Consider the following 19,392-nt stretch of genomic DNA (forward strand, 5'->3'; position numbering starts at 1 on the left):
AGCCATTTCTTAAAGATATCCATAAAAAGTGTCGTTTAAAGTTTGCCACAAGCCACCTGGGAGACACACCAAACATGTGGAAGAACGTGCTCTGGTCAGATGAAACCAAAATTGAACTTTTTGGCAACAATGCAAAACGTTATGTTTGGCGTTAAAGCAACACAGCCCATCACCCTGAACACACCATCCCCACTGTCAAACATGGTGGTGGCATGGTTTGGGCCTGCTTTTCTTCAGCAGGGACAGGGAAGATGGTTAAAATTGATGGGAAGATGGATGGAGCCAAATACAGGACCATTCTGGAAGAAAACCTGATGGAGTCTGCAAAAGACCTGAGACTGGGACGGAGATTTGTCTTTCAACAAGACAATGATCCAAAACATAAAGCAAAATCTACAATGGAATGGTTCAAAAATAAACATATCCAGGTGTTAGAATGGCCAAGTCAAAGTCCAGACCTGAATCCAATCGAGAATCTGTGGAAAGAACTGAAAACTGCTGTTCACAAATGCTCTCCATCCAACCTCACTGAGCTCGAGCTGTTTTGCAAGGAGGAATGGGAAAAAATGTCAGTCTCTCGATGTGCTGTGATAGAGACATACCCCAAGCAACTTACAGCTGTAATCGCAGCAAAAGGTGGCGCTACAAAGTATTAACTTAAGGGGGCTGAATAATTTTGCACGACCAATTTTTCAGTTTTTGATTTGTTAAAAAAGTTTGAAATATCCAATAAATGTCGTTCCACTTCATGATTGTGTCCCACTTGTTGTTGATTCTTCACAAAAAAATACAGTTTTATATCTTTATGTTTGAAGCCTGAAATGTGGCAAAAGGTCGCAAAGTTCAAGGGGGCCGAATACTTTCGCAAGGCACTGTATATATATTTTCTTTCAAACTACTACGCTTCCGACGTGTTTACGCGTCCAACATGTCTGCCTACGAACACGAGGAGGAAGTGTTCCAAATTTGCAGGCCAGCCTTTATTATATTTGAACTGGAATACACAGACGAGGAGCCTCGACAGATGGAGGATGACAGAGAAAGGAGAGAGAGACGTCTAATCTATAGTAAAAAGAGGAAGGACACATGACTATTAACTATGTAGAGATGTGGGGTCCTGTTCAGACTAATGATAAAGCTCACAGTATATATCAAGTCTTATCTTTTATCCGTTGGTTTATATGTTTAAGTCAGGAAACCCTGCATCCCTCTGCGTTTTAAACATGCCAAATGCAGTCAGCATATTTTCCTGCTGAGAGAATGCAGACCGAGTAGGTTTTTATTTTATTTGTGTCTCTGTTTCTGTGAAATTAACTTTTAACTCACTCTCTCCTGTCATTTCTCTCTCTCTCTCTCTTTCTCTCTCCCACTCCCTCCCTCTGTCCCTCCCCATCCCTCCCTCCCAGCCATGTGCGAGGTACACAGTTCCATGGGGAAGACAGTGCAGATGCTGTGTTCAGGGGACTGGGACCCCAAACAGGTTCCTGTGGGGACAGAGTGCCTGGAGCCTCTTCTGGACGCTGCCCCCATCCACCTGCCCAGCCGCCCAGACCGCTGCTTCACAGGTCAGTCAATCTGTCACTCAAAATATCCATCCAATCACACTCAGACACTGTATAAGGAGCCAGACCTGGGCTCAAATAGTTTATTCTTACAAATATTTTGAACATTTGATTGAACCTGTCTGAAGTGCAGTGTTTCCACTTTCGGGACTATTCCATTGCTTCCATTGCGCTAGCCAGGCAAGATCAATCAAGCCCATAGTTGTACTGGTTTGTCCACTGTTTTCTATTGTATTTCCTTTATTTTGACTGTTTTTCCCTTATTTGTTTTTGTATGTGTTTATTGATTTCTTGTCTCTGTCTTACAGATCGTCTGTTCTACATCTACACATCTGGGACCACTGGGATGCCCAAAGCTGCCATTGTGGTTCACAGCAGGTAGGCACTAAGTAGCTCCTCTTCTCTCTCTCTCTCTCTCTCTCTCTCTCTCTCTCTCTCTCTCTCTCTCTCTCTCTCTCTCTCTCTCTCTCTCTCTCTCTCTCTCTCTCTCTCTCTCTCTCTCTCTCTCTCTCTCTCTCTCTCTATTCTCTCTCTCTATTCTCTCTCACTCACTCACTCCCTCTCTTTTTTTCTTGTCTTTCTCTACACTATCTCTGAGGAGCTCCTTTTCAAAGAGGAGTGTTTGTAGAAAGACGAGTGCGGGTGCTCTATCGATCTATCGATCTATCGATCGATCGTGCCTTCAGGAAGTATTACTGCCCCTTGACTTATTGCACATTTTGTTGTGTTACAGCCTGAATTTAAAAAATGTATAGATGTATTTTCTCACCCGTCTACACACAATACCACATAATGACAAAGTGAAAACGTGTTTATAAGATTTTAGCACATTTATTCAAAATGAAATACAGTAATATGTAATTTACAGTGGGACAAAAAAAGTATTTAGTCAGCCACCAATTGTGCAAGTTCTCCCACTTAAAAAGATGAGAGAGGCCTGTAATTTTCATCATAGGTACACTTTAACTATGACAGACAAAATGAGAAAAAAACATCCAGAAAATCACATTGTAGGATTTTTAATGAATTTATTTGCAAATTATGGTGGAAAATAAGTATTTGGTCAATAACAAAAGTTTATCTCAATACTTTGTTATATACCCTTTGTTGGCAATGACAGAGGTCAAACGTTTTCTGTAAGTCTTCACGAGGTATTCACACACTGTTGCTGGTATTTTGGCCCATTCCTCCATGCAGATCTCCTCTAGAGCAGGGATGTTTTGGGGCTGTTGCTGGGCAACACGGACTATCAACTCCCTCCAAAGATTTTCTATGGGGTTGAGATCTGGAGACTGGCTAGGCCACTCCAGGACCTTGAAATGCTTCTTACGAAGCCACTACTTCGTTGCCCGGGCGGTGTGTTTGGGATCATTGTCATGCTGAAAGACCCAGCCACGTTTCATCTTCAATGCCCTTGCTGATGGAAGGAGGTTTTCACTCAAAATCTCACGATACATGGCCCCATTCATTCTTTCCTTTACACGGATCAGTCGTCCTGGTCCCTTTGCAGAAAAACAGCCCCAAAGCATGATGTTTCCACCCCCATGCTTCACAGTAGGTATGGTGTTCTTTGGATGCAACTCAGCATTCTTTGTCCTCCAAACACGACTTGTTGAGTTTTTACCAAAAAGTTATATTTTGGTTTCATCTGACCATATGACATTCTCCCAATCTTCTTCTGGATCATCCAAATGCTCTCTAGCAAACTTCAGACGGGCCTGGACATGTACTGGCTTAAGCAGGGGGACACGTCTGGCGCTGCAGGATTTGAGTCCCTGGCGGCGTAGTGTGTTACTGATGGTAGGCTTTGTTACTTTAGTCCCAGCTCTCTGCAGGTCATTCACTAGGTCCCCCCGTGTGGTTCTAGGATATTTGCTCACCGTTCTTGTGATCATTTTGACCCCACAGGGTGAGATCTTGCTTGGAGCCCCAGATCGAGGGAGATTATCAGTGGTCTTGTATGTCTTCCATTTCCTAATAATTGCTCCCACAGTTGATTTCTTCAAACCAAGCTGCTTACCTATTGCAGATTCAGTCTTCCCAGCCTGGTGCAGGTCTACAATTTTGTTTCTGGTGTCCTTTGACAGCTCTTTGGTCTTGGCCATAGTGGAGTTTGGAGTGTGACTGTTTGAGGTTGTGGACAGGTGTCTTTTATACTGATAACAAGTTCAAACAGGTGCCATTAATACAGGTGGAGGACAGAGGAGCCTCTTAAAGAAGAAGTTACAGGTCTGTGAGAGCCAGAAATCTTGCTTGTTTGTAGGTGACCAAATACTTATTTTCCACCATCATTTGCAAATAAATTCATAAAAAATCCTACAATGTGATTTTCTGGATTTTTTTTCTTCATTTTGCCTGTCATAGTTGAAGTGTACCTATGATGAAAATTATAGGCCTCTCATCTTTTTAAGTGGGAGAACTTGCACAATTGGTGGCTGACTAAATACTTTTTTGCCCCACTGTACATAAGTATTCCCACCCCTGAGTCAATACTTTGTAGAAGCACCTTTGGCAGTGATTACAGCTGCGTCTTTCTGGGTAAGTCTTTAAGAGATATTCTCACCTGGATTGTGCAACATTTGCTTATTATTATTTTCAAAATTCTTCAAGCTCTGTCAAATTGGTTGTTAATCACCTCCAGTGTAGATTTTGCCTTGTGTTTTAGGTTATTGTCCTGCTGAAAGATGAATTAATCCCCCAGTGTCTGGTGGAAAGCAGACTGAACCAAGTTTTCCTCTAGAATTTTGCCCGTGCTTAGCTCCATTCTGTTTCTTTTTTATCCCATAAAACTCACCAGTCCTTAATGATTACAAGCATACCCATAACATGATTCAGCCACCACTTTGCTTGATAATGTGGAAAGTGGTACTCAACTATTTGTATTCAGGACAAAAAGTGAACTGCTTTGCCCATGCAGTATTACTTTAGTGCTTTGTTGCAAACAGGATGCATGTTTTGGATTTCTAAAAATGTTGTACAGGCTTCCTTCTTTTCACTCTGTCAATTAGGTTAGTATTGTGGAGTAACTACAATGTTGTTGATCCATCCTCAGTTTTCTCTTATCACAGCCATTAAACTCTGTAACAGTTTTAAAGTCACCACTGGTGTCATGATCAAATCCCTGAACCGTTTCCTTCCTCTCTGGCAACTGAGTTAGGAAGGATGCCTGTATGTTTGCAGTGCCTTGGTGTATTGATACTCCATCCAAAGTGTAATGAATAACTTCACCATGCTCAAAGGGATATTCAGTGTATGCTTTTTAAATGTGTACCCATCTGTCAATAGGAGCCCTTCTTTGCGAGTCATTGGAAAACCTCCCGGGTCTTTGTGGTTGAAACTGTGTTTGAAATTCACTGTTCGACTGAGGGACCTTACAATTATCTGTGTGGGGTACAGAGATGAGGACGTCATTCTAAAATCATGTTAAACACAAGTATTGCACACAGAGTCCATGCAACTTATGATGTGAATTGTTAAGCACATTTTAACTCCTGAAATTATTTAGTTTTGTGAGAACAAAGGCGTTGAACACTTATTGACCCAAGACATTTCAGCTTTTCATTTTTAATTCATCTGTAAAACTTTCGGAAAACATAAATCCACTTTTGACATTGTGGGGTATTGTGTGTTGGCCAGTGACGACAAATCTCAATTGAATCCATTTTCAAGTCAGACTTGTAACAAAAACAAAATGTGGAAAAAGTCAAGGTGTAAATACTTTCTGAAGGCACTGGATCTCTCTCTTTCACTCCACCCCTCCTTCCCCCTCTTCTAACTGTCTCTCTCTTTCACTCCATCCCTCCTTCCCCCTCTTCTAACTGTCTCTCTCTTTCACTCCATCCCTCCTTCCCCCTCTTCTAACTGTCTCTCTCTTTCACTCCATCCCTCCTTCCGCCTCTTCTAACTGTCTCTCTCTTTCCCTCCATCCCTCCTTCCCCCTCTTCTAACTGTCTCTCTCTTTCACTCCATCCCTCCTTCCCCCTCTTCTAACTGTCTCTCTCTTTCACTCCATCCCTCCTTCCCCCTCTTCTAACTGTCTCTCTCTTTCACTCCATCCCTCATTCCCCCTCTTCTAACTGTCTCTCTCTTTCACTCCATCCCTCCTTCCCCCTCTTCTAACTGTCTCTCTCTCTTTCACTCCATCCCCCCTTCCCCCTCTTCTAACTGTCTCTCATCCATCCCTCCTTCCCCCTCTTCTAACTGTCTCTCACTCCATCCCTCCTTCCCCCTCTTCTAACTGTCTCTCTCTCTTTCACTCTATCCCTCCTTCTCCCTCTTCTGTCTCTCTCTCTTTCACTCCATCCCTCCTTCCCCCTCTTCTAACTGTCTCTCATCCATCCCTCCTTCCCCCTCTTCTAACTGTCTCTCACTCATCCCTCCTTCCCCCTCTTCTAACTGTCTCTCACTCCATCCCTCCTTCCCCCTCTTCTAACTGTCTCTCTCTCTCCCACCTGTGCTTGACAGGTACTACCGCATGGCAGCGTTGGTATACTATGGCTTCGGGATGACGTCTGATGATGTGATGTACGATTGCCTTCCACTCTACCACTCTGCAGGTAACAGTGCTGCGAGTGCGGGTGTGGTGTGTGTGTGTGTGTGTGTGTGTCTGCACGTGGTGTGTGTGTCTGCACATGCCTGTGCGTGTCTGTGTACGTGCATGTGTAGGTGCGAGTGTGTGCTTGAGAGGGTGAAGCTAAATGTGTGTGCGTGCATGCGTGTGTGTGCGTGTCAGTCATAGTCGCGGAAAGTAGGGGTGCTGAGGTCGCTGCAGCACCGCCTGAAAAATCAGACTAAAAACAAATATTCAGAACTCTATTTTTCTTTTTATGAATAGCGCAGGCAAAATAAAAACAAATTCAGCATCGCCCACCCAGCAAACTACTTTCCGTGGCTATAGGTGTCCGTGTGTGTGTGTGTGTGTGTTACCTCTGAAATACTAAACACATACATATGTTGCCCAGGTAACATAGTCGGCGTGGGGCAGTGCCTGATCCATGGCATGACAGTGGTCATCAAGAAGAAGTTCTCTGCCTCCCGGTTCTGGGATGACTGTGCCAAGTATAACTGCACGGTGAGCCACACACACACACACACTCCGCATGGTAAGCTATCTAACTCCGTAGCCTAATGAGTACAGAGTAGCTCAGAGACTGGAGGATAAATCTGTACAGAAAAGGAAAATTGGGATCAGTAGAGACTGAGAGGAGATACTGTACATGTTTTGGGTTAGTTTGGTTTAGAAGGTAGCGTTGTTAATGTATTGTTCCACTGGGCTGATGTTTATCTACAGAAAAGCTCAACGATAGCGCAGGGAGATTTGGTTTTAGGATTAGGGGGTCTGGGAGAAATCTGTTCAGGATGTCTAAGTAGTGAAATTTGAGGTAATGGTTTCGGGTAAGGGCTCTGCAAAGGGTTGTAGACAGCATTATAAAAGCCGGTTGTTGTCTGTTTTTCTACAGAAGGACCCACAGATACACTACCGTTCAAAAGTTTGGGGTCACGTAGAAATGTCCTTGCTTTGGATAGAAAAGCAACTTTTTTTTGTCCATTTAAAATAACATCAAATTGATCAGAAATACAGTGTAGTTATTGTTGTAAATGACTATAGTAGCTGGAAACTGCATAATGTTTATGGAATATCTACATAGGCATACAGAGACCCATTATCAGCAACCATCACTCCTGTGTTCCAATGACACGTTGTGTTAGCTAATCCAAGTTTATAATTTTAAAAGGCTAATTGATCATTAGAAAACCCTTTTGCAATTATGTTAGCACAGTTGAAAACTGGTGTGCTGATTAAAGACTAGTTGAGTATCTGGAGCATCAGCATTTTATGGGTTCGATTACAGGCTCAAAATTGCCAGAAACAAAGAACTTTCTTCTGAAACTCATCAGTCTATTCTTGTTCTGAGAAAGGAAAGCTATTCCATGCTAGAAATTGCCAAGAAACTGAACATCTCATACATCGCTGTGTACTACTCCCTTCACAGAACAGCGCAAACTGTCTCTAAACAGAATAGACGGAGGAGTGGGAGGCCCCGGTGCACAACTGAGCAAGAGGACAAGTACATTAGAGTGTCTAGTTTGAGAAACAGACACCTCACAAGTCCTCAACTGGCAGCTTCATTAAATAGTACCTGCAAAACACCAGTGTCAACATCAACAGTGAAGATGTGACTCCGGGATGCTGGCCTTCTAGGAGAGTGTCAAAGAAAAAGCCTTATCTCAGACTGGCCATTAAAAATAAAATATTAAGATGGGCAAAATAACACAGACACTGGACATAGATATGGCTTTCTCTTTGCAACTCTGCCTAGAAGGTCAGCATCCCGGAGTCGCCTCTTCACTGTTGACATTGAGACTGGTGTTTTGGGTACTATTTAATGAAGCTGCCAGTTGAGGACTTGTGAGGTGTCTGTTTCTCAAACTAGACACTCTAATGTACTTGTCCTCTTGCTCAGTTGTGCACCGGTGCCTCCCACTCCTCTCTCTATTCTGGTTAGAGACAGTTTGCGCTGTTAGCTAACACAATGTGCCATTGGAACACAGGACGGATGGTTGCTGATAATGGGCCTCTGTGCGCCTATGTAGATATTCCATATACATTTTGCCGTTTCCAGCTACAATAGTCATTTACAACATTAACAATGTCTACACTGTATTTCTGATCAATTTTATGTTATTTTAATGGACAAAAAAAGTAGCTTTTCTTTCAAAAACAAGGACATTTCTAAGTGACCCCAAACTTTTGAACGGTACTGTAGCTCAAGAAGATTTGTGGAATAATAAAGTAAGGGTGTTAAGAGTGGTGTGTGTGTGTGGCCAGGTGTTGTAGTTCCTCACTCATACCCCCTTGTCTCGCTGTGCTGGTGATTGATGAATTGACTGACTGATTGACACTGTTCTCCAGATTGTCCAGTACATCGGGGAGATCTGCCGGTACCTGTTGAACCAGCCAGTAAAGGACATAGAGCGGCAACACCGGGTCCGCATGGCGCTGGGTAACGGCCTGCGCCAGTCCATCTGGGAGGAGTTCACCTCTCGCTTCAACGTGCCACAGATAGCAGAGTTCTATGGCGCCACAGAGTGCAACTGCAGCCTAGGCAACTTCGGCAACATGGTGAGGCGTTGAGGCGGACATTTTGGTTCTAGCACAAACCTAGATCTCAGATGATATGGTGTAGCTAGACCTTTTGGCTCTCACGGGGCATGTTCTGGTCTTTTACTATAGAATCTAATCCATGGGGATCGACGTCCACTTTGTAACGCTGCCTGGTCTTAATTATGTTCTCATGGGGCTCAAAGAACTCACCAGTCTTGTCGTTTATTGTATGGTATTTAATCATCAGGAGTAAAATACTGTATTAAATGTCACTCTACATTGAATTTCTCCCATTGATTTGCCTCGTCTGACCTACGTAGCTATTGGCTGAAAGGTTAACAGAGTTTCAGTGCACCGTTTTTTCTGTAACAGTAGTTGAATTGGGTTGACCAGTAGTTTGGGTTGACCAGTAGTTTGGGTTGACCAGTAGTTTGGGTTGACCAGTAGTTGTATGTGGTAGTGTTGCCTCTATTGTCAGACGGTAGCGTAGCGGGTCCAGTAGCCAGATCCTCCCCTTTCATCTACTGCACAACCCTGTAGTGTACCCACTAGATGTTAGTTGGGTTGATGTTACAGTGTGGTAATGTCGTAGTAATGCTATCTATCCACCAGACGGGAGCGTGCGGGTTCAACAGCCAGATCCTCCCCTTCATCTACCCCATCAGACTGGTGAAGGTGGACGAAGAGACTATGGAGCTCACTAGAGGGCCCGATGGAGTCTGCATCCCATGCAAGCCTGGTACGTCCCCGCCCTATACCCATTCAATACCTATTTATACCTTCTTTTTTTTTCTTTACAGTGGTTGAATATTTAGTTTTGCCCACCTATAAAGTCACATTTTAGTTCACCAATGTATATTAGGAGAAGCAAAACCCAAAGCAAATTGGTGGAATGGACAACCGCAGACTGTGTGTACTTGGTTAAGTAAACCAAGTATACATTTGTTAACAAAAGCAGCAAGGTTGCACAAAAGGTCGCTGTGACTAAAATGTTGTGTTTGCAGTAGTTGAGTTGGCCAGGCCTGTTGCTTTATGTAATAGACTCTCTGTCTCTGTCTCGCTCTCTGTCTCTCTCTCTCTCTCTCTCTCTCTCTCTCTCTCTCTCTCTCTCTCTCTCTCTCTCTCTCTCTCTCTCTCTCTCTCTCTCTCTCTCTCTCTCTCTCTCTCTCTCTCTCTCTCTCTCTCTCTCTCTCTCTCTCTCTCTCTCTCTCTCTCTCTCTCTCTCTCTCTCTCTCTCTCTCTCTCTCTCTCTCTCTCTCTCTCTCTCTCTCTCTCTCTCTCTCTCTCTCTCTCTCTCTCTCTCTCTCTCTCTCTCTCTCTCTCTCTCTCTCTCTCTCTCTCTCTCTCTCTCTCTCTCTCTCTCTCTCTCTCTCTCTCTCTCTGTCTCTCTGTCTGTCTGTCTGTCTGTCTGTCTAGGTGAGCCCGGCCAGTTGGTGGGTAGGATCATTCAGAATGATCCCCTGAGAAGGTTTGATGGCTACGTGAACGAAGGAGCCACCACCAAGAAGATCGCTAACAACGTCTTCAAGAAGGGAGACAGTGCCTATCTGTCAGGTAAAAGGCTACTAAACTTAATCATAGATCCCCCTGTCTCTATCAATCAATCAATCAATCAATCTCTCGCTCTCTCACGCTGTATCCTTTTCTCCCTCTTTCTCACTTTCCCCTTTTTTTATCTGTCTCTCTCTCTTGTTTTCTCTCGTTTTCTCTCTCTTGTTTTCTCTCTCTCTCTCTCTCTCTCTCTCTCTCTCTCTCTCTCTCTCTCTTGTTTTCTCTCTCTCTCTCTCACACACATTCTGTGGTGTTGAGGCATCATGGACCAGTACGGTTACTTGTACTTTACAAACGCACGCATACACACACACACACACACACACACACACACACACACACACACACACACACATTCTTATGCTTATTACCCCTGTCTCCCTCAAGGCGATGTCCTCATCATGGACCAGTATGGCTACATGTACTTTAAGGACCGTACTGGGGACACGTTCCGCTGGAAGGGAGAGAACGTGTCGACCACGGAAGTGGAGGGGACGTTGAGTCGTCTATTGGACATGAAGGACGTGGTGGTCTACGGAGTCGAGGTCCCAGGTACAGTAACACATATCTTATATATATATATATATATACAGTATATATACTGAACAAAAATATAAATGCAACATGCAACAATTTCTCAGATTTTGCTGAGCTACAGTTCAAATAAGGAAATGAGTCAGTTGAAATAAAGTCATTAGGCCCTAATCTATGGGTTTCACATGACTGGGCAGCGGCACATCCATGGGTGGGCCTGGGACGGCATAGGACCCCACCCTTGGGAATCAGACCCACCCACTGTAGAGCCAGGCCCATTCAATCAGAATGAGTTTTTCCCCACAAAAGGGCTTTATTACAGACACAAATACTCCTCAGCACCCACCCTCCCCCCTCTGACGATCCCGCCGATAAAGAAGCCGGATGTTGAGGTTCTGGGCTGGTGTGGTTACACGTGCTCTTCAGTTATTAGGCTGGTTGGACCTACTGCCAAATTCTGTAACACTGACGTTGGAGTCAGCTTATGGTAGAGAAATTAACATTACATTATCTGGCAACAGCTCTGGTGGACATTCCTGCAGTCTGCATGCCAATTGCACACTCCCTCAAAACTTGAGACGTCTGTGGCATTGTGTTGTGTTACAAAACGGCACAGTTTAGTGGTCTTTTATTATACACAGGTGCACCTTGGAGAGAAATTGGAGAGAAATAAGCTTTTTTGTGCATATGGAACATTTCTGGGATCTTTTATTTCAGCTCATGAAACCAGGACCAACACTTTACATGCTGCATTCATATTTTTGTTCAGTTTTGTTAGGTTCTAAATGAACCTATTAAAACTCACGGATGCTTAATAAATCTCAAACCAAGTTTATTCACACACAGCTGCATAAGATAAAATACATAATGACACAAGCGCTGGTATTTAACCCTTTCTCCTATGCTGAGTCTCCTCCTACACATCTGAACAGCCGATGCATCTCTCTTGCTAGGCAGAGCCTTAGTGATATCTGTTCTTCCTCAATTCATTTGACCTGACCTCTGCCCCAAAGTGCTCACTCCTCCCCAACTCACGGCTGTCATGTTTACTCGTACCAGACTGTCTATTTTCCTCCCATAGGATCCTTGATGGCTAACAATAACATATCCGGACAGAATGTAAACATTATACATTCCCATCTCTCCCTCAGTGACATGAATAAGTATATTTCATATTCTCAGAACGGTATATATATTTGGGCAGAAGGCAAGGAGAGGTGAGGGGAGTGGTGATTGAAGGGAGATATCTTGCAGCCCGCTGGCTCCACCCCACGAGCCTTATATGGACTTCCTTCCCCAACGAGGCAAGCCTGTGGATCATTAAGCCATGGAGTGCTTGGGGATAAAAGAGGAAGCGGGCTGCACAAACAGGAGAGGTGTGCGTGCGATCTATATTACCTGTTGTGACCTGGACTGGCTGATTACCCCCCCCCCCCTCCCCCCCCCCCCCCTTATTGAACTGGGTGAAGTGGAAACCCCACCCCCTTGAGCCTGCTACTATATAAATGACCTAAGGATGCTAGACCCCCCTAGGTCTTTTTTTTTCAGCATTGGGGACATAATCCATGTTACCCTCCCCCACCTCTTAATCATTATAGTTTCCCCACGGAAAGGGTCATAGATACCCTGGCACTTTTTTAACTTTCTTTGGACAAACCCAGCCACACAGCCAAGAGAGTGTATCAATCGTTGTTTCTTCTGCATGTGACCAAACAGAATGTGTCAAAGGAAGCACTTTGCCGTTCTACGAGGGGCGTCGGACTGAGTCGCCATGTCGAAATAGAGCACCACGTTAGCTTCAAAGCTTATGTGAAACTCTCCCCGGTTCTGGTGATGGGAGGAGAAGAGGAAGAACTGCAGCGCTGTGACTGCCAATAGCGTGTCACGGGTGTGTGCTTTGCGCTCTCAAGGATATGTTGTTAGTCACGTCTGTCTGCTTGACTGTGCTTTGCCGACCGACCATGTCGCCTATTGGCGGTAATGTGGTGGCGGTGAGCACTGAGCAGCAGACAGGCTTTGGAATGTTTGACCCCATGATGTCATCACTAAAGCATGTTTTCCTCTTTAAGGCAATTCCAGCCGCCTCTTGGTTGTTACAGCAGATGTGAATGATTTGATCTTTCACTAGTTGTATGTACAGGTCGCCCTTTCAAAAGAGTTGTATAACCTCAGTGGTCTTTTCCTGGTTAAATCGAGGTTAATTAAATGACCATACCGTAAAATAAATAAAAGCTTTTGGGGTTTTATGTTGTCTCAGGAGCCGAGGGGAAGGCTGGGATGGCTGCCGTAGCAGACCCAGAGAGGTCTACAGACCTGGACAAGTTTGGGAAGGATCTGGAGAAAGCCCTGCCGCCATACGCACGACCCGTCTTCCTACGCTTCCTCAACGAGGTCAACAAGACAGGTGGGTTCAGTCTGGAGCTGTGTCCCAATGATCTCTCCTTCTTCCCAAAGTGTGCATTTGTTCACTTTGAAATGAAATTACTGGTATAAGAAATGTGGCGTAAACTCCCACTAGCCCATGCCTCCGGCAATCCAATGCTTTTAGATTTGTGGGAAGTAGTGAACTAGTGCACACTTCTCTACCGCACTACCACCTCTCCTCTTCTCCCTCACTCTCCTCCTCCAGGCACCTATAAGTTCCAGAAGACAGAGATGCGGCGGGAGGGTTTTGACCCAAGCATCACGTCAAACAAACTGTACTTCCTTGACCCCAGCAGGGGGCGCTATGTGGAGCTGCACCAGGAGCTCTACAGCAGCATCATCTCAGGGAAGCAGAAACTGTAAATGTGACATCTGATCTGGTCACTCTTTGCCCCCCCCCTCCCTTCAGGCAATATTCCTAAAACATCCCTATCCACCCCCCACACACACAGAAACACCCCTATACCTGAAGTCACTCTCCCTCCCCCCAGAAAAAGTCTAACTCCCACAACCCCCCTATCTGCTCTCTCTAAGCCCACGCCCCTCGTTACCTCAGCAACCAGAAAGGGGCAGCTGGGTCTCATCTGGAACACATGACAAGCCAATCTGACACCCTATCCCATGATACACCTAGAGCGACCTTTGCCCTTTGACCCCTGAGGCACTTCCCCCGACCCTTCACCCCCCCCCCCCCCCCCCCCCCCCAACCCCAGAGCGTCACCTGACCTGGACCAAGAGGAGCGCCCGCTGGAAGGACACAACTTGTTCGCTGAGAGGGGCATGTGGCATGTCTCCAGAATGCAAAAACATAATAACTTACTCCAAATCTAAAAAAAAAATTTAAAAAAACTAGTTAGAGGAACATGAACATGGCACAATGAAGGAACGTGAATTGAACAAAGGAAACACTCCTATTGGTCTGTCGGGTTTGTCTGTCTACTGTTGATGAGGTCACTCCATCTGAGGCCCAGCCTGCACAATGCCCAGTCAGTGAACAGTGGCTTCTGTTGTTACACAAAATGACAGATTGGTTTTAGTGGAGCGGGGTCTGCCCATCCATGTTAGACATACAGTACAGCAAGCCTAGAGGCTGTATGTCAGGGGAGGGAGATTCACATGTGGTTGAAACTGGGATCCAGCATTGGCAGATCAATAATCAGCCAGCCATAAGGTGATCTGAGAAGAAGCTGTCTATAATATTGAAATATGTCTGCGTTACACCAAATATATTTAATTTGTAGAGTAGTCTTTACATATTTAAAAAAAAATAAACGATGATGTTTAACATCGAGTTCCTAATAAAATGCAAATCAAAATGCTAATCATGTTATGTCCACGATTGCGCTCGGCTTTCTCCTGACTTCCCCTTCACTACCTTACGGGGTTCTCCTCCCCTTCTTCAACCAACCACCGGCCGCTAGAACACATAACTCTCACAGTTTCAAACATGATTCTGAAAGTTCTGAACCTGGGATAGAAGATTCTGATTCTGAAAGGTTCTGAATCTGGGATAGAAGATTCTGATTCTGAAAGGTTCTGAACCTGGGATAGAAGATTCTGATTCTGAAAGGTTCTGAACCTGGGATAGAAGATTCTAATTCTGAAAGGTTCTGAATCTGGGATAGAAGATTCTAATTCTGAAAGGTTCTGAATCTGGGATAGAAGATTCTGATTCTGAAAGGTTCTGAACCTGGGATAGAAGATTCTGATTCTGAAAGGTTCTGAACCTGGGATAGAAGATTCTGATTCTGAAAGGTTCTGAACCTGGGATAGAAGATTCTGATTCTGAAAGGTTCTGAACCTGGGATAGAAGATTCTAATTCTGAAAGGTTCTGATTTAGATGGGGAGGGTTTCTGTCAGTATTGTGCAGGTTGGGCCTAAATGGTATGGCATAGTGGATATTTTAAAGCCGGACAAAGAGCGCTGAATTGAAAAGCACCAACTTCTGTCCGTCTCTGTGGCGGATTTAATATGAGCAGAGTAATATTCTGGTGCCTCAGAAGGAATTCAACTCTCTCTCAGACTCTGGTGCAGCAAACCAAACGATCGAAGAGAGTTGAGAGGAAAGGGCAAAGATCATTCTCTTCGTCATCGTTGTTTGTTCTTCTTCTTCCTTGTTTCATCTTCTTAGCAGCATGAATGATCAACACAAACAGAGCACTGTGCCTTCACTGTGAGTTTACCGACTCAGATTCACAGGCCCTGTCCCATAACACCCTACTCCTTCACCCCTCACTCCCTTCTGTCCCGTAGTCTCTCCCCGCAGTCTCTTCCCTCTCTCCCCTCAGTCTCTTCCCTCTCTCCCTACTGTCCCGTAGTGTCTCCCCTCAGTCTCTTCCCTCTCTCCCCTCAGTCTCTTCCGTCTCTCCCTACTGTCCCGTAGTCTCTCCCCTCAGTCTCTTCCCTCTCTCCCTACTGTCCTGTAGTGTCTCCCCTCAGTCTCTTCCCTCTCTCCCCTCAGTCTCTTCCCTCTCTTGCTTCTGTCCCATAGTCTCTCCCCTCAGTCTCTTCCCTCTCTCCCTTCTGTCCCGTAGTCTCTCCCCTCACTCTTCCCTCTCTCTCCGCAGTCTCTTCCCTCTCTCCCCTCAGTCTCTTCCCTCTCTCCCTTCTGTCCCGTAGTCTTTCCCCGCAGTCTCTTTCCTCTCTCCCTACTGTCCCGTAGTCTCTCCCCTCAGTCTCTTCCCTCTCTCCCTACTGTCCCGTAGTCTCTCCCCTCAGTCTCTTCCGTCTCTCCCTACTGTCCCGTAGTCTCTCCCCTCAGTCTCTTCCCTCTCTCCCTACTGTCCTGTAGTGTCTCCCCTCAGTCTCTTCCCTCTCTCCCCTCAGTCTCTTCCCTCTCTCGCTTCTGTCCCATAGTCTCTCCCCTCAGTCTCTTCCCTCTCTCCCTTCTGTCCCGTAGTCTCTCCCCTCACTCTTCCCTCTCTCTCCGCAGTCTCTTCCCTCTCTCCCCTCAGTCTCTTCCCTCTCTCCCTTCTGTCCCGTAGTCTTTCCCCGCAGTCTCTTTCCTCTCTCCCTACTGTCCCGTAGTCTCTCCCCTCAGTCTCTTCCCTCTCTCCCTACTGTCCCGTAGTCTCTCCCCTCAGTCTCTTCCCTCTCTCCCTACTGTCCCGTAGTCTCTCCCCTCAGTCTCTTCCCTCTCTCCCTACTGTCCCGTAGTCTCTCCCCTCAGTCTCTTCCCTCTCTCCCTTCTGTCCCGTAGTCTCTCCCCTCACTCTTCCCTCTCTCTCCGCAGTCTCTTCCCTCTCTCCCCTCAGTCTCTTCCCTCTCTCCCTTCTGTCCCGTAGTCTTTCCCCGCAGTCTCTTTCCTCTCTCCCTACTGTCCCGTAGTCTCTCCCCTCAGTCTCTTCCCTCTCTCCCTACTGTCCCGTAGTCTCTCCCCTCAGTCTCTTCCCTCTCTCCCTACTGTCCCATAGTCTCTCCCCTCAGTCTCTTCCCTCTCTCCCCTCAGTCTCTTCTGTCTCTCCCTACTGTCCCGTAGTCTCTCCCCTCAGTCTCTTCCCTCTCTCCCTACTGTCCTGTAGTGTCTCCCCTCAGTCTCTTCCCTCTCGCCCCTCAGTCTCTTCCCTCTCTCGCTTCTGTCCCGTAGTCTCTCCCCTCAGTCTCTTCCCTCTCTCCCTTCTGTCCCGTAGTCTCTCCCCTCACTCTTCCCTCTCTCTCCGCAGTCTCTTCCCTCTCTCCCCTCAGTCTCTTCCCTCTCTCCCTTCTGTCCCGTAGTCTCTCACCGCAGTCTCTTTCCTCTCTCCCTACTGTCCCGTAGTCTCTCCCCTCGGTCTCTTCCCTCTCTCCCTACTGTCCCGTAGTCTCTCCCCTCAGTCTCTTCCCTCTCTCCCCTCAGTCTCTTCCCTCTCTCCCTTCTGTCCCGTAGTCTCTCCCCTCAGTCTCTTCCCTCTCTCCCTACTGTCCCGTAGTCTCTCCCCTCAGTCTCTTCCCTCTCTCCCCTCAGTCTCTTCCCTCTCTCCCTACTGTCCCGTAGTCTCTCCCCTCAGTCTCTTCCCTCTCTCCCCTCAGTCTCTTCCCTCTCTCCCTACTGTCCCGTAGTCTCTCCCCTCAGTCTCTTCCCTCTCTCCCCTCAGTCTCTTCCCTCTCTCCCCTCAGTCTCTTCCCTCTCTCCCTACTGTCCCGTAGTCTCTCCCCTCAGTCTCTTCCCTCTCTCCCCTCAGTCTCTTCCCTCTCTCCCTCTCTCACTCCCGTTAGGCATGTCTCCCACCAAAGTACCTCAAACTCTCATCCCACCCGGACACTTCTGTTTTTGATCCTTGCTTCTCTTGCGGCTAGACATTTTCTGTCATGCTGTAATTTTTCTCAGAGCACATAAATGCACTTCTACCGTCTCCACTCCGACGACTGTCAGTGTACACTCTATCTCTGTGTCCTCTCAAAACAAGCAAACAAATCATGAGCCAGTTCGGCAAGCCAAACATCCTGTCTGTGTGAAGTCGATGGTGGAGACCAGGGGAGAAGGATTCTCCTACCACGCTGAGGATCATGGGTAGTGTAGTTTGCCAGGTTCCTCCCCTTTGTCTCCTGTCTGGTGTGTCTGTCGTCTTACATACGTGCACACCGGGATGATGAGGAGGAAGAGGAAGTGATGACATTGCTCTCCAGCTCTATCCACCATTTTGTGTATTTATTATTAGTGATGATCGTTTTGTTGCTCACAATGTTTAAAGAGGAAAAGTGTTTGTGGAAGAAAACAATTAGACCAATAGTTATGTTGTAAAGAGGAATATATACATTTTGGGGGTTATATATGAGAATGCTGCTTTGACGTTTTTGATCCTGGGGTGTCATAGGATAGTATGACCACGAGGTGGCGCATGACTGGGCAGGCCCAGAGGAATCTGGATGGGCATTGGGCAATAGTCTGAAGTGGTTTCCTCGCTTGTCGTCTTTCCTTCATCTGCACTGATATGAAAGGAGTGGAGACAAGTGAAAAACAGCCATAGCCGTATTGCTTTCACCTAACCTGTTGTGTTGTTGTGTTAAAGGAGAGGAGACCAGGAGCGGGATCTATTTTAGACTATTGAGATACACCTCCTGTCTGTCCCAGATGTGTTTCCCACTTCCTTTTTGGGGGGGAATTTAAATTATACATATTTTAAGTATGAATTATTCCTTATTTGAATGTGCATTGACTGTGTCAGAGCTATGCGTTGTGTTTGTTTGTTATTTTCTCTGTGTGTAATCAAAGCTTTAATGTGTCAGGATTCTGGAAGTGAGTGAAGGCGGCTCCGCGAGTTTGTCTGCCTGTTAGACCGTTGACCAGCACCCACACCTATGACAGCCCCTGACCACTGGAGGGCGCCAAACGCCATCCCTTCTATACAGTCTGCTGTGCGGAGGCCCTCTGTTTTCATACCTGTCCTGCATTGGTCACAATGTGACACACGCACAGATGAAAGTCGAAGGAGAGTATGGCAATATCAGAGTGTATTGTTTGGATAGCTACAGTCCAACCGCTTAAGAAACAGGTTTAGTCCTACATTCCATTCCAATATGTCTCTTGTCAATCTGTCCCCAGTCAATCAATCAATCAAATGTATTTATAAAGCCCTTTTTACATCAGCCGATGTCACAAAGTGATGTGGAGAAACCCAGCCTAAAACCCCACACGGCAAGCAGTCTCGTCTCACAACTGTGCAGAGTTCCCTGAGTCTGGCGAGCGAGATTACTCTGTCCCCAGCAGAATAAAAATATGTGGAAACTTGAGATGAGTATGAATAATGGCCACGTGCTTACTTTATAAGCCATTACATCAATACTGTTGCTTTGCACTGTAACTTTGATGCCGCTATTTCTAACGCCTTGTGGGCAGGCGTGTACAGAGAATAGGCCTACCTAGTACCCACACATCCCAATTTCAGAGTTATCTTTACGTACTGCTATCTTATTCCTGTGACACTGAATAGAGAGACGCGAGTGTCACAGACTCTCTGAGGTTATCAGTTTACTCTGTTTGGTAATGTCCAGAGACAACTCCCTAGCTGCTAGGAAGTTGTGTAGAACGCACACACTAAGGGGTAAGAGGCTAGGAGTTGTTTCTGGACAAGGGCACATGTGTCACAAACCAATGGGAGGTATTGTAACGTGTGTGAGAGGGACAGGGTGTTGGTCAGGTCTTTAACCAGAGGGAGGCGCTGTTTCCCAGCAAAATCATCCTTGCTGCTGCCTAACACACCAGTCAACCCTCATTCCATAGGACTAAACATTATTAT

The 19,392-nt window shown here is 46.0% G+C and overlaps 1 protein-coding gene across 1 annotated transcript in view; it reads left to right on the forward strand.

The window, feature by feature from the left end:
* LOC110523945 (long-chain fatty acid transport protein 4) overlaps positions 1-14,035 on the forward strand; it is a 28,499-nt gene extending 14,464 nt beyond the window's left edge. The window contains exons 4-13 of the mRNA XM_036977677.1: positions 1,407-1,565; positions 1,871-1,940; positions 6,027-6,118; positions 6,524-6,633; positions 8,476-8,685; positions 9,280-9,406; positions 10,084-10,221; positions 10,606-10,770; positions 13,010-13,156; positions 13,382-14,035. Of these exons, the coding sequence (XP_036833572.1) occupies positions 1,407-1,565; positions 1,871-1,940; positions 6,027-6,118; positions 6,524-6,633; positions 8,476-8,685; positions 9,280-9,406; positions 10,084-10,221; positions 10,606-10,770; positions 13,010-13,156; positions 13,382-13,539 (1,376 nt within the window). The 3' untranslated portion in view covers positions 13,540-14,035. The remainder of the gene's footprint in view (positions 1-1,406; positions 1,566-1,870; positions 1,941-6,026; positions 6,119-6,523; positions 6,634-8,475; positions 8,686-9,279; positions 9,407-10,083; positions 10,222-10,605; positions 10,771-13,009; positions 13,157-13,381) is intronic.
* Positions 14,036-19,392: the final 5,357 nt, after the last annotated feature.

This window comes from Oncorhynchus mykiss, chromosome 5 (genome assembly GCF_013265735.2).
Source record: "Oncorhynchus mykiss isolate Arlee chromosome 5, USDA_OmykA_1.1, whole genome shotgun sequence".
Classification (NCBI taxonomy): Eukaryota; Metazoa; Chordata; class Actinopteri; order Salmoniformes; family Salmonidae; genus Oncorhynchus; species Oncorhynchus mykiss.